At 48.5% G+C, this 23,507-nt stretch overlaps 2 protein-coding genes across 11 annotated transcripts in view; both read left to right on the top strand.

The window, feature by feature from the left end:
- NATD1 (N-acetyltransferase domain containing 1) overlaps window positions 1-5,253 on the top strand; it is a 36,007-nt gene extending 30,754 nt beyond the window's left edge. The window contains exon 4 of the mRNA XM_077828724.1: window positions 421-5,253. Coding sequence (XP_077684850.1) covers window positions 421-537 — 117 coding nt within the window. The 3' untranslated portion in view covers window positions 538-5,253. The remainder of the gene's footprint in view (window positions 1-420) is intronic.
- A 5,175-nt stretch (window positions 5,254-10,428) lies between these two features.
- On the top strand, window positions 10,429-22,093 carry TMEM11 (transmembrane protein 11). Of its 10 annotated transcripts, none has more exons than XR_013347275.1 (7): window positions 10,445-10,527; window positions 11,796-11,910; window positions 13,840-13,926; window positions 15,076-15,228; window positions 18,747-18,834; window positions 19,551-19,758; window positions 21,210-21,347. XR_013347275.1 is itself a non-coding variant. In XM_077827908.1 (2 exons), exons 1-2 carry the CDS (start codon window positions 10,466-10,468, stop codon window positions 21,724-21,726), a joined length of 579 nt encoding a protein of 192 aa, XP_077684034.1. In that variant the 5' UTR covers window positions 10,429-10,465; the 3' UTR covers window positions 21,727-22,093. The 10 variants fall into 10 exon arrangements, 1 of the variants encoding a protein (XP_077684034.1); XR_013347277.1 differs by having other exon boundaries at window positions 19,551-19,706; window positions 21,210-21,346; XR_013347276.1 differs by having other exon boundaries at window positions 10,457-10,527; window positions 11,775-11,910.
- The last annotated feature ends 1,414 nt before the right edge of the window (window positions 22,094-23,507 follow it).

The following is a 23,507-nucleotide window of genomic DNA, read 5'->3' as shown; positions in this document are numbered from 1 at the left end:
ATTTCCACATAGTCCTGAGGAAGCATAGATTATGGCTGCTCCACCTCCAAAGCCCCATCTCTGCTGCGCCCCGAGGGGCGGTTGCTGGGGGCAGAGTTCAGCTTTTCTGCCCCAGGTTGCTCCTCCTGCTCCTCACCCCAGTGGGGAGCATGTGGCCTACTGCCTGGCACTGGGGGCCGTCATTGAAACGGCTCGGCACGCCCAGGATTGAGAGATGGCCAGATGCAGGCAGGTTTCCCTTCATGGCACCAGCCCGAAGGGCCCCAGCTCTCAAGGAGTCCTGAGGTAACTTCCCTGGTGCTAGGGCCGCTCCCCTCTGCATGGTCACAGTCAGTCGGGTGTGAGCCGGGATCCCGTTGTAGCTCGCTCCAAGGGGAGTGTGGCATTTGTAAACCCATCTGTCCTCTCTTGTGGTTCTAGGCAGCGCTGGACTTTGTGGTCGAAGAGGACCTGCGAGCTCACCTGACGTGCTGGTACATTCAGAAATACGTCAAGGAGAACCCCCTGCCGCAATACCTGGAACACTTACAGCCTTAAGGCAGGAGGCTGCAGAGCCCGGACTCCTCTGGCAGTAGCACGCCCTGCCCCTGACTGTCTGATGCAGCCTTCGCTTCTGCGCGGTCTCAGGAAGCCCCACGCGCTCTCAGAATCCTTATTTTTTTAAGTGCGGACGTGGGGGCTGCGACCCTCCCAAATAGCGCCTGGGCCCTGGTAACGCACGGCAGCCGGGCCCTTCCACAGCTGGCTCAGGGTTCTGTTGACAGCAGGCTCCCCTGACACCGTGCCACGGGGTGGAAGGCGATGGCATCTGTCGGCCTCCTTCAGCAACGTCCTCACCCCTCGTCGAAAGCAAGAAGCTGGCGGGCGGATGTCGGCTTGGGGTAGCCATTGGGCTCCACCTCTCCTCCGGGAATGTGCGGGGCTGCTGCAGATGAAGCCAACCTGAGCTGAAGGGGGATTGTGGAGAGGGACAGGGTCTTACCCACCTTTCATCATGGAGGGGATGGAAGAGTCCGATGATAAAGCGTGACAAGCCCAGTCGGTGCCATTTGCTGTGTGGGCTGGAGCTGGAAAGGAGCGAGTTCCGGCCGGTTAGCTCTCTTCGGGCAAAGCAAGGCGCATTAGCATCAAGTCCCAGAGGGTGGAGGATTGGGTCTTAGGGGACTCTCTCTGCATGCTCCAGAGACACTGGGGCCTGGATGCCTTCTGTCCCAGAAAGGGGACCAATGTGAGATGGTCTGTGGTCAGCCTCCGTCGGGGCGGGCAGCATCATGTAGGGGTGCTGAAGAGCAGTTGCTCAGCCCAGACCTCCTTTCAGAAGTCCAGTGGCTTGAGGTGTGGGCAAGGGAAGAGAGATTATAAACTTTGTTACTCCGTCAGGGGCAGGCGTGTTTTGAGCCAGTCTGTCATTTTGCTGGATCCTCAACTCCGGCCTGAAGTGGGGGGTGGGACGTTTCCCTGCTGGGGCTGGAGCAGTAACAGGCAGCTGGGAGAAAAGCAGAGGTGGCTGGAGCACACCCTAGGAATACCTGCCATCACCATGGGCTTTGCCTCTCTGCCTCTTTCGGATTCCAAGTGGAGGTGAGTGACAAGGAAGGGACAGAAGCACCATCAGCAAGGGGAAGGCAGGGGTCCCGTGGATGAGCTAAGCAGGCTCCACCATCCCAGCCAACCGCACAAACGTACACGCCACGCCGAGCCAAGCAGGACATGGATCCTTGAGGTGTTCAGGCCACGCCGGGGGGAGGGAGAAGGGAATGCGTCCAATCCCCGTGGAGAAGCAGGGGTGAGGCTGTTGCACTCAATGCCAAATGCTGCCTCCCCAGCCCAAGCTCTGCTCTTCCACTGACTTACTGAGGCTTTGGGAGGCTGGGGCCAGGAGCAGAATGTCCCTGCAGGGCAGGGGTCAGGGAGACAGATGCGGCGCGTCTGCTCCCACCACTGCTCAGTAAATAGCATAGGCCTGGGGTTTGCCCAGGGATCACTCAGTGGTCACTTCCCTCTCTGCTCCCCTGCCCAGCATTGTCCGCTAAACCCTACTGCTAGGGAACCCAGGCACCCTGGCGGCTGAATCCAAGAGCTGCCCGCCCAAGCGAAAGGTGTCAGACTTTTGTCCTCCCCTTTTAGCGCAGCAGCGGGTGGCTGACATGCCAGACAGGGAGCGAGGGGCATGTTCTGCTCCATCCCAGTCTCACACTGATCATTTAGACTTTGGGGTGTGTGTGTGTGTGGGGGGGTTACCCTTCAGGAAACTCTCAGTGCTCGGGATGTGGAGGGCTACACTCTGCTCCAAGTCACACGGGGCACCATCAGGAAAGTCACTGGGGTTGCCTGGGTGAAACGTGTAGCAGACTCTCTCCCAGCACCCTCAGTTAGCTCACCCTGCTGATGTAGAATGGCTGCAGTGAACTGCAAGGAGCCCCTGTATTTATATTAGGCTAAATCCTGAGGGGTGCTGAGTATTGCCAACACCCGTTGACTCCAGCAGAAATTGCAACACCACTTTGGAGTTGACCCTATTATTATCTCTGGGCCAGATCGTGAAGGCCAAAGTCCTAAACTCCTAATGGAGGCCTGGCCTATGCGATCTCATTTGCTTTTGTTGGACATTATATATGTCTTCTGGCATTAATTCGAGTTGCTATTTTCTTCAGTTACTCTGTCTTTAAATTAACCCTTCTGGTGCTGGCTTCTGCTGCAGAGACAGACCAGTCAGTAGAGCTTCTCTGAAATGCTATTATTCCCTCTCTCACCCATCATGAAATGCCGTACCTAGGAAGCAAGGGAGGTCTGTTTTGTCCTGTGCACAGGCATGTGAGGCAGTGAAGAAGCAGATCAAGAGTTCCTGCTAACCGGCCCCTCACTACTGCTCCCAGGCTGTTCGGCCACAGCCGGGGCACCACCCGTTTCCGTTTGGCATGTGGGGAAGAAATAACCCAGTTCAGATATTGAACCATGGCTATGCACGGCTTGCACCCTCACATCCTGCTGCTGCATCAGTGGTTGGTGACTGTGCATCTGTGTGCCGTATCCTCCCCTATTGACAAGATGTTGTCCCATTATCACTCAGCATCATGGCACTGAGAGGCCCAAACTATAGCCAGGGCTCATTAAATATCTTTCAGGACACTAGATAGACTTCAGAGAACCAGGGAATGGCACTCAGGAGAGGTGTCGATGCTGTTCTCTGCATGACAGAGCACCCACGGGGTAGGTGTCTCAGGCAATTGATAGTGTGATACGGAGCCTTTCACCGCTGGGCCATATTCAAATCCACCCTACTTTGGTAGTGTCTGAAAGTTACAATCTGATCACTGCTCAGGGGTCTAAGAGAAACGAGATGGGTGGAGAGAGGATTCCAGTTCTGTTCCTGGAACCTAAGCTCAAGCCCACTGCAGTCAATGGATAGACTCTTGTTGACTTCACTAGACCGTGGTTCAGCAGCACAGAACAGGTGTCCTCATCGCTGGCTGCTCAGCTGGTCTCTTTGGTAGCAGTCTCAGCAGAGCATCCAGTGACTGAATCAGCATGAAGACTGAACTATCCTCCTTAGACTCCAGACCAAGGTTGAGGCCCAGTGTGGGGGCTACAGGGCAGGTAGTCGGCCTTGCTGCCAACCAGACTGTATCTGTTCTGCAGACCTAGGACTTCAGACACCAGGGCTGTCACCAGCAGTTCCTTCACTCATCTTAAAATGACTGGTTGAAATCTAACTGGCTTGGTTTAGCTGACAATGCTCCGATATCATCCTTCCTTGTCGCTGTCTCAGCTTCATACCCCTCCCCCCACCCGCAACATCGTTGGCTGGAATAACCCCTCAAACCTGTCACAACTCCAGCTTCCAAAGTGAATGGACCTTTGTCCTGTCTAACGAGGCCGATGACAGTGACAGAAATGCCTCTGATTCATGCTGTCCGTGGTAGTATATTGTTGGAGAGACCGCCCTGAACTTCTCCATGCTTCAGAGGCCGGGGGGCTTGACTGCTGCTTCTAGGAAATCGTAGGGGGAATCTGAAAAGCAGCATGGGTACAGAGTTAAAGGCCCAGTGCTCATGTGGAATCTAAGGTGCTACACACTAGAGTTGTGTTTGGCAAAATACAGATAAGGCCTAGTTAAGATGGGCACGGGCAGATCTGGCTGCATCAAAACTGAAGAATGGTAGAACTGCCCTGCTCATCCCCATCTCCTTCTCCTGTTGCTTGAGATGAGAAGACACTATTGTAACAGTGGTCCAGCAGAGTTGCTTGAGACTCGCCCACATGGCTGCCTCGTAGAAGCAAAGTGCTGGTCCACCCCCATCATGGAAAACCTCATCCCACTTTTCGTGTTAACTTCTCTCGGGTGTACAGCTTCCAGACATGCAAAGTTATGTCTCCTGCTGGAATGCCCACTGGAGGACTATGGTGTTATCATTATCACATATTACGCTATTGAGCTATTTCCCTGGGAACCTTGGGCCTCCTAGATCAGATCGAGATTGGCCACCCCTGCCTTAAAACAAGCGCAGTACAGGGACTTGCTGCTGCTTCACTCTGAGGTGCTGTCACCATTTCCGTTTCTGATCCCATAGAGACATTTGACAGTGTTTGTGCTCACAGTTCTACTGCTGTATCCATCCACCACCTTTCATTTCTGGTATTATTTGACGTTTGGGAATAGCAATACCTACTAGCCAAGGCAAGTCATTGGTGCTGCTGCAGTCCTCCGTGCTACAGTAATCCATCATTGGCAGCTGGATGTGACTTGCAGGTCCCTGGTGATGGAAGACTCCCCCTACTCCGCTTCCGTCACCCATCCTTTCCTAGCTCATCCCTGTGGGAAGGAGTCCCCCCCACACACACACACCTTGTGATGCTCGATGGTGCTGATTGAACTTGGGGGATCTCAGACTCCTAGACGTTCTTAGAACAAGAATGGGAAAGTGATTTCAGGTGTGTGTTGAGATCACAAAGCTCATTTGAACTAAAGACCTAAGGACTCTATAGGACATTGTCAAACTGACTTCCGTGTCAACCAATTTGAAGCTCCCTCTTTCTTGTATGGCCTCCAGTGTTGTGTTTCCTTCTGTCTAGGGTTGTGTTTTTTTTCCTGTTGAATTAAGTGGTAACTATGTGCCTTTCCTACTCAGGACCTGACACAAATGACCTTTCTGCTTTCATTTGTGTCTAACATTCTCCCTCCCTATCTGTCATACTATTAAACATGAACATATTGCATGAAATACAATACAATAAAAGGTGTGGCTTAACCAATCTGCATTGATGGGGGCTGCTCCTACTTTGGGGAAAGGGATGGATATTTTTGCAATTTTTGCACTGGGACTTGGGAAATCTGGGTTCAATCCCTGACACTGTCACAAAATCCTGGTGTGTGACTTTGGGCTGGTCACGGTTTGTGCCTCCATTTTCCCATCTGCAAAATGGGGGTGCTAGTTTCCTATCCAACAGGGGCTGTTGGGAGGATAAATCCATGATGGGGGGGGGGGAGTACTCAGAAATTATGGCACTGAAGTACATGTAAATACATAGCTGGATTTTTATTCAGAAAGACACTTCCGTATAAGAGGTGAGGCTTGGTCCCGGTGCTGAGCTGCTGACCTGAACATGGTGCGGTATAGTCATAGATGCTCTGTGACTGCTCTTGTCTTTTCCTTTCCTATAACAAGGGCTACCCAAGCTCTTTGGTAAACCACCCTCCCTGAGGACAGGGACCCAAACCCAACTAATGGGGAGGAAGGAGAGGCTCCCCTTTGCAACTAACCCATCCAGTTTCAAGGAGTTGTGGACTGAAGCTGTGGAATATTTCAGGGTCGTAGTTAAGGCTGGCTGTACACACCCAGGCCCAGAATCTGAAAGGTATTTAGAAGCCTAACTCCCACTGATTTCAATGTAAATGAGGCTTCTAAATACCTCTGAGGAACTGGGCCGTAATGCCTGCTTCAAGCTCAGTGCTTCTGGAGTCACAGCCTGACCCCCTGCTGCCATCCAGCAGCAGGACCACCAAGATGAGTTCTCTCCATCTGGGGTTCCTACAAGGGCCTGGTAAATTGTAAGCCTGTCCCTTGACCTGTGGGTCTGCGTTCTTGTGTTCTGGGGTTAGAATGCATGAATAGTATTTCAATAGCTTGGAGAAAAAGATTTACTCCCTGCAATTTTTGTACACAGCAAGGATAACCGGCAGGCTCCACCACGAAACACAAGGCAATTCCATCAAGGGGTCTAGTGCCTTCACAAGCCCTGGGAGCACAGCTCAAGTACTTGGTCTCCAGGCCCCCGAACAGAAGTTGTTTTTATGATATTGTTTCAAAAAGAGCTGGGTGCAAGCCACAGAATCTGAAGCCAGATCTCAAATGCCCCAGGCTGGGGGAGAGGGGTTGTGTTTGGTCGTAGGGTTTGCATTATATCCATTGTAAAACCGGTGGTCATTTGTAAAACTCAAGTCTGGTTCCAGGCTTTGATTTCAAACGCACGCACCAGAGGTTTTGGTCGATGCACCTTTTGAGCTGTATCGTCATTTTTGGTTTATAACACAAAAGCTGGACTGTTGCTAGTACACTCTTTCTATTTACATTCCACATTCCAGAAAGTCTTATTTCCACTGACCCGACATCACACAAAGGGTAATGTTGCTGTTTGACAGTACAGTCCATAGTGAATGGACTTCTGCTGTGCTGTAGGCATTTTCTAAACACGTTGTTTGGAATGACGTGGCTAGAGTGTATATGCACCACTGCCCTCGGCTGGAAGAAATCAGAACTTATCCTGTGTACGTCATAACTAAGCCCTATGTGCCAACACCTGTAAAGTTGTAGGTGACTAAGGAGTTGTTACATTATCTTTATTTACATTATGTTGCTCATCAATACCATTATTGATAACCACTGGTATTTTCCTAGCAGGGAGCTATACAGACCTCCTTACGATATTCTGAAATTCACTGTCAGTTACTTCACACATGTACCAAAAGCCAACGCCCTGACCTCTTGTGGCCTCTAAAGGTCTCGCGGCACTTTTTGTAGGAGTTAGGTGTCATTGGGTGATGGACTCTTCCTGCAGACCGAGTGAAACAGCAGGAGAAAGGAATTTTAAAAGTGAATGGGCCAAAGCCCTTTTAAGAGGGACCATTCGAACAGAAGGTGCTGTGGCTGTAGAACAGGACAGTTGGTGGCTGCGGAGGGAGCAGAAGCTGATGTGGTCGCTCTCTTTGATGCTGTGATGGAAGCAGCAAAGACTGTGAACTGCTGCCGCCAAGCAAGTAAAAATGAACTTCTGGGTTACGGAGGCTGCAGCATACGAGAGCTGCTGTTTCCGAAGGGGGAAATGGTTGCGAAGGAAAGGAGCACCTCTCTCTGGAAGGGCTCTGCTGTTATTCCTGAACCTTGGCCGAACTGCTCCAAGGTGGCATGTCCTGGAGAGCGCCATCAGATCCAAGGAGAAGAGGTGTAACATCAGAGAAGCTAAGAGCAGATCCCTTTGAGCCATCTGTAAATGGACTAGAGAAATGCTGGGCAATCTCCAAAGGGACCGCAGGGACCAGGAGTTTTGCTGCTCCTGCTGCTGAGGGGAAGGGGCCTCCGTTGACTGAGTGTGAGGACAGGGTAGGGCAGGTATTGCCCCACTGAAGTTCTTTAGCTGGGATTGGCCACCCTCATAGAATCATAGAATATCAGGGTTGGAAGGGACCTCAGGAGGTCATCTAGTCCAACCCCCTGCTCAAAGCAGGACCAATCCCCAATTAAATCATCCCAGCCAGGGCTTTGTCAAGCCTGACCTTAAAAACTTCTAGGGAAGGAGATTCCACCACCTCCCTAGGTAACGCATTCCAGTGTTTCACCACCCTCTCTGCGGATGTTGTGAACTCTGCTGTAGCTGGGGGAAAAGGATGTTGTTTCATTGGAAAATCTTGTTTAAGATTACTTTTGCATTGCTGTAACCTAAGACGGGGAAGCGTCAATGATAGAAAAGATCCTCTTCTTTTTAGCACAAATACAGTGGACCAGATTCATCCCCTGCAAACTGTAGCTTGCCAAACCTACTACAAGGCTGCTGTTCTCAGAGGGCAGTGGGCCTATAACCCAGGGAGGATGGGTGCTGTTCCTAAAACTGCCCTCCTCTTAGTGCTTACACCTGGGATGGATGGCAGCTTTCATTTCCATGGGAGTTCTGCTAGGGGAGGCTGCGAAGAGGATGCGCTGAATCTAACCCATCCCCGAATTGCTCTAGTCCCAGCCCCTTCCACACCAGCACTACCCACTTCCTGAGAGGTACTGGCCCCTGTTGGAGGGTAGGCAGGGTGTGGCCAAGCACTGGTACTCCTTCCACCTACTTTCTGTTACAGTTGGCCTCCTGTTCTATTCTGTTTCTGTCCACGTGATCGGCGCTAAGTACATACTGGAAGGTATGAGGTGAATTTGGTTTCTGTAGGTCCTGGCCAAATTCCATCTCAGGTAATTTACAGATGGCAATCTGAACCAAAAAAAAAAAAAAAAAAAAAGAAATCACCCCTGTAGTCTCCTAATCTGTTATGTGGTGGTGTTTCTCCCATTTCACCCTGTGGGAAGCTGCATTTCAGGGGGTGGGTGAGGTCATCCTTTTGCCAAGTTTATATGTCAGTTTGTTAAATCTGCAAAATGCTTTGGGATAGTAAGAAACTGGAGACGGAAATTTGCTAAACCAGCTAGTCCACTTCCTTTTATTAGGGCAGGCTTATTCCCAGAGATTCCATGCTCATGCCAAAAGATGGGATGAATCTTTAGTTCAGATTCAGTTCAGGCACAAATATTATCATCTCGACAGTATCCATACACAATACAGCTAACTCTTGTCACCCACTTGTCCTTCCCTGCCAGGGCACCAGCTCCCTGCGTGCCCTCCATCCTTCTCCCTCACACGGTAATCCATCTCCATGTGTCAATCAGACCTGTCTGCAAGTGAAACCCCGAGACTCGCATCTTGGGTGCTGTCACCTCTCCCCTCCCTAAAGTTTTCCTTGTGATTTGATCCAGAAAAATAGACATAAAAAGGGATTTCTTTTAAAAAAAAATCATGAAAATAATGTATTCCCGGCGTTTACGTGATGGCACAATGGAGGGTGTTGAGCTCAGGAACAGTCTTTTCTGCAGCCTGCAGCTCTCTTGCTCCGTTACTGTTTTCAGTGCAGCACTGAACCAAAGCCTTGAGAATTCCAACAACGCCTGGTTCCCAGCAGTGTAGCGTCAATCCTGCCTCGATTGCAGAGTTCCTCAGATGGCATCCACTGACTCTTGGGGCTCCTTCATGAGGCAGTGGATGGTGTTCAGAGTTCTCTGCTTAGTCTCCCTTTCTGCAGCCTTTGCTTTGAACCTTTGGCCTTCATGCCTCTCCCCATTTTGTCATTCATTGCCCCCCAGAATTAGTTACTTTCTGGGCTCTGTGGCTGCTCCCCCTCACTTGATGGGGCAGGTCTTTAGTTCTGGGTGGGTTTCGACTCTCTTCCCAGGATGCCAATAGACCTGCCTCTATCGCATGGAATCTCAGACCTGCCCAACTGAGAGCGATATGTCACCCCTTCTTGGTTACCCGCCTACAGCTGACATAAACCCGATACCACAGTCCTACAGCTGAAGGAGATTTCTCTTTAGCTCAGTAGCAGAAGCCCTGGCTTGCTGGAGCTAAAGAAATCTAGCACCTGCACTGCAGCTGTGCGATGTTCAGGTTACTTGGGGGCTCGTAATCTACAGCATGTATTATTACACTGCCGTCCCCTCCTGCTCCTTCCTAGCAGGCCATGGAGGGTACCGTGCTAGGGCTGTAGTCAGGAGTCTCTGTCGGGCCCTACCCAGCCCCTCTGCCAGGTCAGCCTGTCCCCACTGCTCCACCCAGAGCTGGACCCTGCCCCTGGGGTTGGGTGGGGTCAGGCCTGTTTGAGGCCAGAGCAGTATCCCACAGGGTAGCCTCTCCCTGATCTTAGCCTGGGCTTTGGGGCAGCCGGCTCACAAGCCTACAGAAGCGGGGGAGGGAAGCCCGCGGAGGAGGCTTTTATAGGGGCTCGGCCCCTGCCCCCAACGCTGAGAGCACATTCCCGACCCCACTTGGAGCCCCACGTGGCCCGCTCCCACGAGGCTGCCCCGGTGCTGTGTGGGAGTTGTAGTCCACTTCCCCAACCACTCCCCTGGGTATTTCCCTGCGAAGACAAGCAGGCTAGGGGGAGGCCACGGGATTGAGCTCAGGGCCTGGGCCTCTCTAGCGCCGCCCGGCGCGTCCCCAGCTGGGAAGCGTCCCCGCCTTGCGGCCCGCAGGACTACATGTCCCATGGGCCCCAGCGCGGCGCAGGGCATGGTGGGGGTCGTAGGCCGCTCCGGCGGAGGGCGCGCTCCCGCAGTGGTGCCAGCCCCGCGGCCTGGACTCCATTTCCCGGCAGGCTCGGGCGCGGGCCCGGGCCCCCTTGGCGGAGAGACATTTGCGACTCGAGCCGAGAGTCTCCAAGATGGCGGCGTGGGGAAGGAGGCGCGCTGGCCCCGGCAGCAGCGGCGGTGGCGGTAGGGAGAGGTGAGGCCTGGCCGAGCGGGCAGCGGGCAGGGCGGGACTCCGGGGCGCCGCCAGAGGGCCCTGAGCAGGGGCAATGGGGAGTGGACCCGGGATCCTGCTTGATCCGGGCTGGGCCCCCTCCCCGAGGGCGGGATGGGACGGGGCGGGGGGCACGGCACAGATGGGGAGGCTGGGCTAGCGAGGGGTGCAGGTCGGGGGGGAAGGGGGAGGCCGGTGGAGTGAGGGGCTGCAGGTCATGGGGGGAGGGCACAGTGTGGGGGGGACGAGAAAAGGGGAGAACGGGGGGAAGGGGGAGACTAGTGGGGGGAGGGGAGAAGGGGACCGTGATGGGGAGGCCGGTGGAGTGAGGGGGTGCAGGTCGGGGAGAAGGGGGAGACCAGTGGGGGGAGGGGAGAAGGAGACCGTGAGCGGGAAGCTGGTGGAGTGAGGGGGGGTGCGGGGCTGGGGAGGGAGGAGAGGGGAAGAACGGGTGGGGGAGGGGACAGTGAGGGGGGGTGCGGGGCTGGGGAGGGAGGAGAGGGGAAGAACGGGTGGGGGAGGGGACAGTGAGGGGGGGTGCGGGGCTGGGGAGGGAGGAGAGGGGAAGAACGGGTGGGGGAGGGGAGGAGGGGACAGTGAGGGGGGGGTGTGGGGCTGGGGGGGGGAGAACAGGGCAGTGATGGGAGGAATTCAAGCCACCATCTGCCAGAGTGAGCTCAGGACAGAGCTGCGGTAGTCCCGAGCCTGCGGGTAAATCCAGGGCAGAGTCCAGCTGCGGCGAGGGAGGCACGGTCTGCAGCTGGCTCCAGCTGGAGTGCCTTGGCTGGGGGCGAGTTTCCACGGGAGTGAGGAGCACGGGGCGGGGGAGGGAAAGGGAAGGAGAGGCAGCGTTAGGGGGAAGGTCAGTGCGAATCTGCACGTTACCAAAGGCAGCTTTAACCCTTAGGCCGAACGATGCCTCGTGACCCTGCTCAGTGGTAGGAGCATTCTGGAGACTAGGACGTGCCTTAAAAATCTGTTGAAAGGCTGTGGAGGCAACAGAAGACCTTCAGAGTGACCTCCCTTTGGAGAGGGCTTAATGCTGGTTGAGTGGCTTGTGTCCTTAGGATTTTACTGTTGTTCTCCCTGGATTTGGAGGCTGCAGAGTAATTTTAGGGGGAGGGAAGGGTGTATAATTGGCCTGGCTGCTCTGGTGGCGGTTGCTGCTGTTGGCTTTTGTAGTGTCTGCACTCACAAAGAGCTTTCTAAAATGCATGTTTGGTCACCAGCTTTGTTTCTGCCTCTGTCAGGATGGATGAGCAACTGGGACATGGTGGAACTACGTGCGGAGTAGCTGTAGAAGTTTTGGAAGCCTAACTTTAAAGACAGGAAAGAGAGAAATCTTTTTGCACTACCTTAAAATCTGTATGCATAATTCTTTACTTTCTTAAAACTTTTGGCTCAATTCTGTTGTCCCTTCCATTGGCATCTCCTTCCTTCTTCCCACCCTGGTGCTAGCTAGTGTAACCAACAACCTTTGAAAGCAGCTGTCTTTTTATGGAGTAGCAAAATTGTCCTTTGTTCTACAGCCCAATTTAAAGACTCTGACAGCCCTAGGTGGGGTGGTGGTGATAATGTTGTATAGAGATACTTTGAAATCTTTACAAACACAAACGAGTTACTTGCCTAACTGACCTGTTCTGAGGTTTAAATATGATCCTAACTTTTACAAATGAGTGTGGGGGGGGAGGGGGTTTGGGCATGAAAATAGGCACAGAGGTGACACAGCAAGATAATATATCTGTGACTAGAGTACCTCTAACCACTACTACACACTCCCTCCCGACACAAACCTGGCAAAGGGCTAGTCTTATTAGGTGTCAGACAATTCCCCTTCCAAATAACTTTGTATGGTAAGATCACCTGCTTTTAGTGTAAATCTTCTTAGCCAAGTGATGTTGTTCTCCCATTTGTGGAATTGGAGATATCCACTGCCAGACTCTCAAGAGTCTTTTCCCATCTTGTGTGGTGTTGGGAACACGGCTTGTGTACAGGGCAATGGTGATGGATCAGTTATCATCAGACAATGACATGTATATGTTATATATAGCAAATACAGTTTTCTTATGTTCATGAATATGATTCTTGTTCAAAGACAAATTCTTACTGACTGAGAACACTGATCCAGTTTTCTCATCAAAGAGCTGTTTTAAGGTATTTCTGTAGCTCAGTTTGTAGCTGTCAGCCAGCTAGTCTAAAAGGAGTGTATGCTGAGGGGTAACGTCAAGGGAATAGCTAGTGAATAAAATACTGTCCAGTGTTAGGAAAGTTAGTCAAATGTAGCAAAATGATTGGCAGCTGTAACTATGAAGACTATATCCTTCCATAAAAGATCTGATTGATACATGGAAGGTCTCTTTGGTCACTACCAGATTATACTTTATTCGTGGGGCATATGGCTAAGGATGTAACAGTATAGTAGCTGTCGATTCTGGGCTGGTTTTATGATGGTGGTTAAAAGTTAAAATACTGAAAAACAAACTAAAGAGAACCCACTAAATATTGCTTTCCCTCATTCCAAAGGGACTCTTTATGCAGAGTATCTAAAGGGAATTGCTAATCCGTAGCCCAAAGCAATTTATAATGGAGAACAGCTACTGAGTGCACTTGGAGTTCTTGTCTAAAATTCTGCACGATGACCACTAGAGCACAGAACAGAATGCCACTTGTTCCCTGGGGAAATGTTCTCACAAACTTGTACAGCTCAGAATAAACAATGCAATAAGGCAGCTTTAATGTCATCCCAACTATGTTTCTGGGCAGTCTTAAAGGTCTTTTCTTTCACTACCTGTACTGCTTGGATTTCCAGCAATCCGCTTGCTTGGAGCAGTGATTGATCTGCTTCCATTAGTCTAGCTAATCCTTTTGTTAAACTAAAAGTGGCACTTCTCCTGCTCAGTGTGGTCTCCTTAATGCTATTGCAATGTTTTCAGTGGTGGGTACTGTCTTCTATCACTGGTGCAGCTCTGAGGGTCTCGGACTCATTTTCCCTGGTCTGTTCTCCCCTCCCTCCCCACAGTCCTCTTTCCAAAGAGAACTATATAGAATTCCTTATTTGGCTATAATCTTATTGCATTTAAGTTGCATCCCTTGAATGGAAATTTGCTTTGCCTCTGTGCTGTTGCTTCTTCTCCTCTTTGTTCTGACCACATTGATTATTGTTCTCTGAAGATTGTGGTCGAACACACTATCTCTGTGCTGAGATACTGATAGTAATGGGTTAAGAATGCTAGAATGTGGGACGGCGCTGTTGCCATACCTCAGTTCTCATGTGGAGTACCCCTGTTGTTGCAGTCCTGGACCTTTCCTGAGCTGAAATGGACAAACTTGTCAAATTGTATGATGGTTTTGTGATGTGGAATTTTTACACTGGGGATTAAGGTGAGACCACAACTCATTTTTCATAATTGAAAGTAACCAGAGTTGAACCCAGATCTAGAAATAAAAGATTGGTGCATTAATGTTCTTGAGTCTGGCCTGTCCACGCAGTACTGACTTATTCAGGTTTGGCTGGGACTCTAACGATGTCAGACACTGTGTGCTTTTGGCCATCTGTGATGTGGCTCTATTGGAATTCATTCACACGCCAGCCTTCAGTCCTTAGTTGCACTGGTGTACTCATTTCTTTTGTGCATGTTGCATGTGATGCAAGTTTTGCAAATCACAAGCATTATCACACAATAGGAAGCCCATCTTTTTCAGTCACCACCCAAACAGGTCTCTCTGCATTTGCAGTTCTCATGAATTTCTGCCTAGTACTGTTTACCTACAGTCGTCAAACCTCTTTGAATGGTGGAACCACAGGTATTCTGTTGTCCCTGAGCAACGGAGGGGAGGGATAGCTCAGTGGTTTGAGCACTGGCCTGTTAAACCCAAGGTTGTGAGTTCAGCCCTTGAGGGGGCCATTTAGGGATCTGGGGCAAAAATTGGGGATTGGTCCTGCTTTGAGCAGGGGGTTGGATTAGATGACCTCCTGAGGTCCCTTCCAACCTGATATTTTATGATTCAAGTTGCAGTGGGGGAGGTTTAGGTTGGATATTAGGAAAAATTTTTTCACTAGGAGGGTAGTGAAACACTGGAATGCGTTACCTAGGGAGGGGGTGGAATCTCCTTCCTTAGATATTTTTAAGGTCAGGCTTGACAAAGCCCTGGCTGGGATGATTTAGTTGGGGATTGGTCCTGCTTTGAGCAGGGGGTTGGACTAGATGACCTCCTGAGGTCCCTTCCAATCCTGATATTCTATGATTCTAATTGTATCTGCTATTTCAAAAGGCCAACCTGGGGCTTACACGTTGTATATAAAAGGGGTTCAGAAACTTGAACAATAAATGCAAGAAAGGAATCGTGAACTGTGCACAATTTGGGGATACTTCTGATCAGGAGTGGAGATGCTTTCCAGACACCAACCAGTCAGAACTTAAAACTACTAGCCAGAAGTATATATGATAGACGGGACAGGGAGGGGGTCTCCACCAGTGAGGTCCAGGGGCACCCCAGTGATGAGAAGACTTACCTCCTTTCCATTCCCAGCTGCTGGCTGGAGGAGGATGCTGGGAGAGTTCTTCCAGGACATTGTCCTGGATCCCAAATTCAGCAGAGCTGGCAAGAGAGCAAGATGTGAAAGGCTCCTCCTGCTGTATACCTGTGCTATGTCCTGCCGAGTTTGGAAACTGGGGATTAAAGGTATGTGTGGTGAAAAAGAAACAGACCATGTGTTTGTGACTAGGAGACCACGAAAACAGGCTAGACAGCACTGCTCATAGGGTAGCTTGAGAAGCAGCCTGTGACATTTAGGTGGCCACCAGAGGCTTTTTAACTTGTTAGGGGAGACAGAGAGGGCAGATTTTGGAACCCTAACTGGGAAATTTTGTGAGTGCCTAGCATCTAGCTAGCTGCAATGTGTTCTTAGTGCACTCAGTGATGTTTTTAGTAGGGGAATAAATTTCAAATTTAATTTTAAACTCACCATGTGGTTAACATGGGCATTTTTGCCCCTCTTGCTGGTGGTTGCTGTATCAGCTGCTGAGGTGCATTGTTTGTAATCCTGCAAGTACAGAAATCAGTGTAAATTACCGTATAAAACTAAAGGAGTACTAGTGGCACCTTAGAGACTAACCAATTTATTTGAGCATAAGAGTTTCGTGAGCTTTCGGATGAAGTGAGCTGTAGCTCAGGAAAGCTTATGCTCAGATAAATTGGTTAGTCTCTAAGGTGCCACTAGTACTCCTTTTCTTTTTGTGAATACAGACTAACACGGCTGCTACTCCGAAACTTATAAAACTAGTGACAAAAGCCATTTAATCTACTGAACCATCAGAACAGAGCATTCCTCTGCCTTTTTTTTATAAGGACACTGAAAAGCCAGGCATCAAGAATGAGACACTTAAAAAAAAAAAATGACAGGAAATGGGATTCATCCGTTAGTGATATGCAAATAGCATTCAAGATACAAGTTACACAACCACCACAGAATGAATATAAAACTTTCCTGTGGCAAAGCCCTTCCTTCTTGGAAGAAGGGCTCTAGAAAATCATTTAACATTGCCCAGTTTAACACCTGCTTTTAAGCATAACTAGCACATCCAGCCTTTGGCTGTCAGGCATCATTACATGCTGTCTGAACATGGATTCCCTCTGACATTAGTTACTTATCGCACTTCCAAGTAAAATCGAGAATAACTGAGTTATCAATACCCCCACCTAGGTCCATACAAGCATAGCACTGACAATGTTTAAACCCTGGCTGTGTTTTTTCCAGGGGTGGTGGTGAGTTCCAAAAAGCATACTTGCCAGGCTTCAGTGTGTGCTGTTTTGTTCAAATGAAAGGCTCTATGTCATGGAAAATCAGTTTTGTTAGTCTTTGTACTTGAGGTCTCTGAGGCAAGAACCCCTTTCTTGTTCTGCATGTCAACAAGTTCTGGTAAGTCTTGTAGACAGAGTTCTGCTATGGGGGGACATTACACACTCTTTGGATTTTTCTTCTTTTGTGTGCGATTGGCTTCCCCAGGCTTTCCACCTGCTGCAGCCAGCCTCGCATGTGGGATTGACGCACACTGAATTTAACTTCCCACCTGCCTGAACTTTAGTGTAATATTTATCTTGCATTTGCCCCATATGTAATTTCTACTCACTCCACTGTCTCCTCATACCTGCTACTGTTTGAGTAGCTCATATCCTCTCTTCTCCCCCCCAATCCCTTGTTTTTAGGATTATCTAGTCAATTGCCAAGATGAACAATTGCATCTTGAGCACTGTCTGATGGAAGAATAAGTTGCTCTAACAGGGATTATTTGGTCAAGGGATCAGCAGCTGCTGTGCTTGGAACCACAAGAGCATAACACACAGCAAACACTTCTTGTCAACTGTTGAGAATAGCCCACTTCCACCTTAGTTGCATTGGCTCATTAGCACTGGACCCCCCCCCCCCACACTTGGTAAGGCAACTCCCATCTTTTCAAATGCTGTGTATTTATACCTCCCTACTGTATGTTCCACTCCATGCTTATGTCCAAGTAAATTTGTTAGTCTCTGAGGTGCCACAAGGACTCCTCGTTCTTTTTATATGGAACAGTTTTATTGAGCTTATTTTTGCTCCCATGCATCATGTTTTGACTTCACACCTATAAAAGCCTAGAGCCCAAGAATGCATAAAGTTTCTGAAGAGAGAGAGGAGGGCTTGAATAAACTTATTTTCCTATCGTAATTTCAGTCCATGTTTAATGTGTTCCTGTCCTATTTTCCTTGACTGGAAGGCTATTGACCAAGTGGGTCTATGAGGGTATAGAAAGTGTGGGGAAAGGAAGGCAGGGGAGGAGGAATATTCAAAGATCCTTCAAGGACCAGAAGGATTCTGGAGGGAAGAAGTCACTTGAAACCTGAGGCCTGGTCTACACTGGCGTGGGGGAGGGGGGGTTGATCTAAGTTACACAACTTCAGCTACATGAATAACGTAGCTGAAGTTGGTGTACTTAGATCTACTTACTGCGATGTCTTCACTGCGGTAAGTCGACTGCTGACGCTCCCCTGTCAACTCTGTCTATGCTTCTCGCTCCGGTGAAGTAGCAGAGTCAACAGGAGAGCGCTCGGCGGTCAATTTTTCGCGTCTTCACTAGATGCGATAAATCAACCCCCCACTGGATCGATCGCTCCAGAGGTAAGTGTAGACATGCCCCGAGAGTGTTGGGGTCTGAGCTGGGTTTGTGTGTTCCAATCTGAGAATGGGCCCTTGCCTCTTAACTTGCCAGAGACCTAATTTGAGCAACCAACAAAATTATAGGAAGTTTAACTGTGGGTAGGGTGGTTCTCTCAACATAAACATTTCCCGTAACTTCACTTGGTTGACATGGCATTTCTGATGTAAGAAACTTGAGCCTTGTTTTTAGCTAGGAAGCAGAACCATTGCTGAAAATGGCTTTCAGCAGCATTTCCCCTTGAAGCTGGATTGAAGTCAAGTGTTCGCACCAACTGGGTGAAACCACTTGCTGTTTCACAAAGCCTATGTCTCAAGTGTGCCTTTCAGGGTTTGCAGTTTCCCAGAAAAAAATTAGTTTAGGACAGGGCGCTGGTAAATACAGGCATACATATGGTTTAAACTGGGGGAAATAATTGCATCAGTGTTCGGCTAGTTCAGCAAGCATAGAACAAATCCTTTTCAAGCTTTGGATACATAGATTCAAAACTGAGGAATGGGCTCAGTCTGTCCACTACATCAAAGGAGGTCTTCTGCTGCAGAACGCTGCATGGCCAGATGAACCTGGTAGTCTGCAAGTCTGTGTACCTCTGACTGCTTAACACTTCAAGCCTACAACGGTATTATTGTCGTTTTCATATAATCCAATGGTTCTGACTTTGTTTATAGAGTATTAAAAACAGAAATGAGCCGTGACATGCATAACTGGCTTGAGAACATATCAAACCAAAATGGATAGGCATTCCAATGTTCAGTATTCTAATTAAATATATTAGTATTTCGCCCACTGCAGTTTTAATTGTACAAACCTAAACTAATTGATTGATCTACTCCCTTGTGTAACCACAATTTGAATATATAACTAAAACTAAGTGTAATGTGGTGTGCATTAACTAAACGGTTTTTAAAATAGAAAATGCCTTAAACTGTGGCTAACTCGTTTTTTATGGGGTCCTTAAACTGTGGCTAACTCGTTTTTTATGGGGTGATTAAAAAATGTGGTTTTTACCAGGTAAAAACCATCTCTGGTAAATATCATGCCATCCCTGATGCATTCTGAAATGGATCTGAAAATTCTTCTGTCCTGACTACACGAGCACGTAAGACGTCTTCAGTACTTACTCAAGGGGGAAACAGTTGGTGAAAAGATTTAACTTCACCCTGTATGCCATGTCTACATTTGACTCTATTTGGGCAATGAAACTAGGTTGCTCAAATTCTTTTCCTGGTGCTGTAATGCTAACCCAATTCTGTTTGGCATTTAAACCTTAGGAATGTCTTTCTGAAATGAAAAACAAATACATGTTTCAATATGTTTTAAAGCAAATATTGTACTTTCACTAGACATGATCCCTTTAAATTAGCAAAAATGTTTTCTTGTAAAAGTTTGCAGCTCCAGGGCTGAGCAATGGACAAACTGAAGGGGTTAATCTGCTAGAGAACATTTGTTTTGTTTTGTTTTTTGGAAAAGAAATCTTAAGCTCCACAGTGAAATGTTTTGTTTCCATCACCAAATAAATAGAATCTCATAGGAGATGTGCCAACCAGTCCTTGTCCTAGGCAGCATTGGCAGACTCTCCTATTCTAAGTGCAGACATGCTCAAGGCAAATGTAATGTAACCAGAGAATGCCCAATGTCTAGCTTACACGGAAAACCTTGCTTGCCAACCAGACTCTTATAGAAACAGCTTATTCTGTCCTAAAGAAGGAGGCTGATAAGTCTTAGCTACTGCTGCTTGGTATTGTTGGTCACCATTCACTGTAAACAAGCTACTTCAGGCAACAGCCTGTAATTTAACAATATTCTTGATTGCAGGTGGCTGCTGCACAATACCCTTCACAGTGTGACTAAAACAGAATTTAAAGGGTAATGGCTGGTACAACAGGAGCTTGCAAACATGTATCCTCTCTTCCTTTGCCATTTCCAGTGCGAACCCACTATATCTTTGTACTAATGGAGCGAGAAAGAAGGGTTAGTGTTGGTCTCGTTGCAGAGTTCTCCATTGCCAGATCACTAATACCAAGTGAGTCCCAGTACTATCAGGAACGATGTCTGCTGCGAGTAGGACAAAGTTGTGTACTGGTTGCTCTTGCTCTGCTAAAGGAATTTGCCAAATAACTATATCCTTGGGAGCGCATGTGCTCGGGACACTGGGGCTCTAAGAGAACATATTGAAATCAGTTTCTTTTAAGGAGGTAAAACCCACCCTGTGTAACAGACAACACCATTTGCTCTGTTCTGCTTTCGCGTTGAGGGCACAGAGCAGATGTGAGGCTACTGCACAGATAAGCGAACGTATCTGTGGACTTTAGAGTAACACGATAAAGGATAAGATGCAGCTGAGGGGCAGGAAGCTGGAAACTAATCCAGGCTACCTATAGCTATTTTACAAAGGGCTGGAGATCTTACATGCAGTCTGTGTGTACAGAACTTACCTAATGCAGTCCAGTGGCAGGGATAGGGAGACTGCTCCAGGGTAATGCGAGCAGCTGTTTCTTAGCATTTAACCAATGTTGCAGTAAAACCCACCTCTTTCCCCTGTTGCAAGAGGAAGGAACCAAATGTGTTAAATTCTGAGTGATGCTCTGCTATCACCTCTCCCTCTAGCTACACATTTGTATCATTCCTTATCACCACAGGCTGGATCCCACGAATTAGCCAGTCTTCTAGCAAGCTGGAGTATAGGTTGCATAGCTGTTGGTTCTAGAACTAACATGGTTGAGGTGTGGATCTGGAAATGTGGGGATTAGCATAGGTTGTTCTGATCCATGCCAGGAAAGAGGGTGGCCAAAACGCATGTCTCATTGAAAATTTGCAACACCTTCGTTTAGGGGACAACTTGTTTTTGTATCCATAGTTTTTGTGTTTTTTTCTATTGGTGGCTAATTCTATCATTTGACAGTCTCCTCTTTGTGACATTGACACCAGTGCTTAATTTTTGCCAGGGTTGATCCCCGAGAACTCTGGGCTTGGCAGTTCATAGCTCTGGCACCTCTGGGCTTGCTGCATCAGTTATGAATATAAAAAAAATTGCTTGAGCCCCAGCACCTCTTTAATTACAAATTAAATGCTGGTTGACGCCATCTCCACAGCAGCTGACTGTGATGTCACTGATGGCAGAAGTCAGGTGGGGAATCTGTTTCAGGAGGATTCAACCAATCGCAAGATCTTGTTTTCTTGAAAAGTTCTTAATTCCCCGAAGTGAGGAAAGTAAAGTTCACTTGTATGTAAAATGCATAGTTAAGCCTAAATGAAAGAGCTTTTCCGAGTTTCCCTTGAACAATCAGCTGCTCTCAAATGAGTTTTGATCAGAAAAAGTACTACTTTGTTGAGGGAAGAAGCAGTGATCAAGTGACCATGAGGTGCTGACCTGGTTTCAGTTGTCAATCTCTCAAACTCCAAGATTACTGGGTTAATGTAGGGGTAGGGTTGTCTCTGTGTTCTGTAGCTTAATTCTGTGTTTTCTGTTAACAGGATCATCTTGTCCTCCACGGAGTGTTACATTGTGCATGAAATCTACAACGGGGAGAATGCTCAGGACCAGTTTGAGTACGAGCTGGAGCAGGCCCTGGAAGCACAGTACAAATATATAGTGATAGAGCCCACTCGCATCGGTGACGAGACCGCTCGCTGGATCACAGTTGGGAACTGCCTGCACAAGACCGCTGTCCTAGCAGGCACCGCTTGTCTCTTTACCCCGCTGGTACTTCCAGTAGATTATTCCCATTACATCTCCCTGCCTGCGGGCGTGCTGAGCATGGCCTGCTGCACCCTCTACGGTATCTCCTGGCAGTTTGACCCCTGCTGCAAGTACCAAGTGGAGTATGATGCCTATAAACTTTCCCGCCTGCCCCTGCATACACTCACCTCCTCCACTCCTGTGGTGCTGGTGAGAAAGGATGACCTGCACAGAAAGAGACTGCATAACACAATAGCACTTGCTGCCCTGGTGTACTGTGTAAAGAAGATCTATGAACTCTACGTTGTATGACTTCAGTAGGGAAAAGAGAAAGCCACAAAGACAAGTGTATTAAGACTCCCACAGTAACATTTTTTTCCTCTGAGAAGCAGTGGAGACTGGGAAGGCATTTGGTTTAATAGAGTTATTTTTAAAATAACACATCACTGGTGCACCAAGGGTTTTCAGTTCTTCATTACTCTTAAGATGTGGATCTGCAGTGACTTGAGAGCTGTATGCGAGGCTGTGGGAGCCAAATCCAGCAGTGGAACGTTGATGGAAGAAAAGGGGGTGTGAAAGTTTTTTTTGGGGGTGGGGGAACCTTTAAGTATATTGTTTAATTGTATACACAGAACCAGCCCAAAGTTATCATTGCCCATTAAAAGATGAGAATTTCAAATGCTTTTGCGCTCTTTACTACTAAAGTGGCTCCTTTTTGAGTTCGGTTCAAGTGGGGAGGGCACCTAACATCTTGCCACGGGAGCCATGGTAATTCACACTTTATATATACACAGCAGCAATGCCCATGTGACCTTGCAATCTGATGAAGGGGTGGCTTTGGTGAGCAATGGGATATTTGACTTCCTGTGCATCACCAGTTGCTTCTTGGTAAAAGGGTGCCAGTTGTGACAGTTTTTATGATCTGTCTCGAGCACTGATGCTCTGTTCTTAGATTGCAGTGCTGTCCTGCCATTTTCCTCCAGAGCTCAGTGGGAATTAATCTAAATTTCCTGTTGGTGCCAAGTACTTCCTGCTCAACTTGCATACAGGTTCTTCTCCACTATGGACACTTCTCCATTGGGTGTAAGATTAAGATCTCTTGGTGTGGTAGGTAAGTCTTAAACTGCTTTGGAGTTGAGGGCTCCAGAGGGGAGCAGCTGACTACTTCACCCTTGTCATATTTTGTTACTGTCATGCGCATTTGTTACTGTCATGCACATAATTCCACTATGTGAAATTAGAATAGTATTAGCAACATGTGCCCTGATCATTTACTTCCTTTGGCACTGGTGGTAACTTCTAGAGGAACTTGCCGTTAATGCAAGAGGCCATCTACTTAACTGTGTAATTGCTAAGTAATTATGCCCTATTCTGGAATTTAAAAATTCAATCTAGTGCATAAATGCCTAGCTGGAAACACTCAAAATCCTCTTCTGCTTGAATGAAAAGCATTTGTAACTGACCAATCTTGCAAAACTGCATTTTAAAGAGGAGTAGACACAGGCTCCTATCTCTTCCTGCCAGATGTGATGGTACGTGTGGTCTGCTATAGAAAGGCAGTTCTGCTTCTGGTGTTTGTCCTGGACATGAGAGCAAAGCCCTGTAACCTGAACAGGTGTACTGCCTGCTTAAATAGCTGTTGCAACTTGACCTCCCAAGCTCAGGTACTGACCTTGGAATGGAGTCACACAAGGTCAGAGACCAAACTAAACTCACCTTTATCCATATGGCACAGCAGGCCAGAAAACTCCCTATCACATTGAAATTTCAGCAGAATATTTTGGCTGAGGGCTGGGACTTGTAGTCTTCTGTTTTCATTTAAGCATCGGGTATGGAAGGCAAAGCTTTCGTTCCAGGCATATGTTCTCTACCTGCACGGATACAAGTAAGGCTATGTTTATAACACAGAGGTCATGGAAGTCATGGAACCCGTGACTTCCAGAGACCTCCATGACGTTCTCTGCTTCAGCCCCAGGGGCTGCAGGACTTGAGCTGACAGCCAGTGGGGCCCTGGCAGGGTTCCAGTGACGGGACAAACAACTGAGGGGGCCCTCCTCAGGGTTCTGACCACAGCCTCGCATCAGGGGGAGGGG

This window comes from Eretmochelys imbricata, chromosome 10, assembly GCF_965152235.1.
Source record: "Eretmochelys imbricata isolate rEreImb1 chromosome 10, rEreImb1.hap1, whole genome shotgun sequence".
Lineage (NCBI taxonomy): Eukaryota > Metazoa > Chordata > Testudines > Cheloniidae > Eretmochelys > Eretmochelys imbricata.
This window is presented reverse-complemented; position numbering and strand designations above follow the sequence as displayed.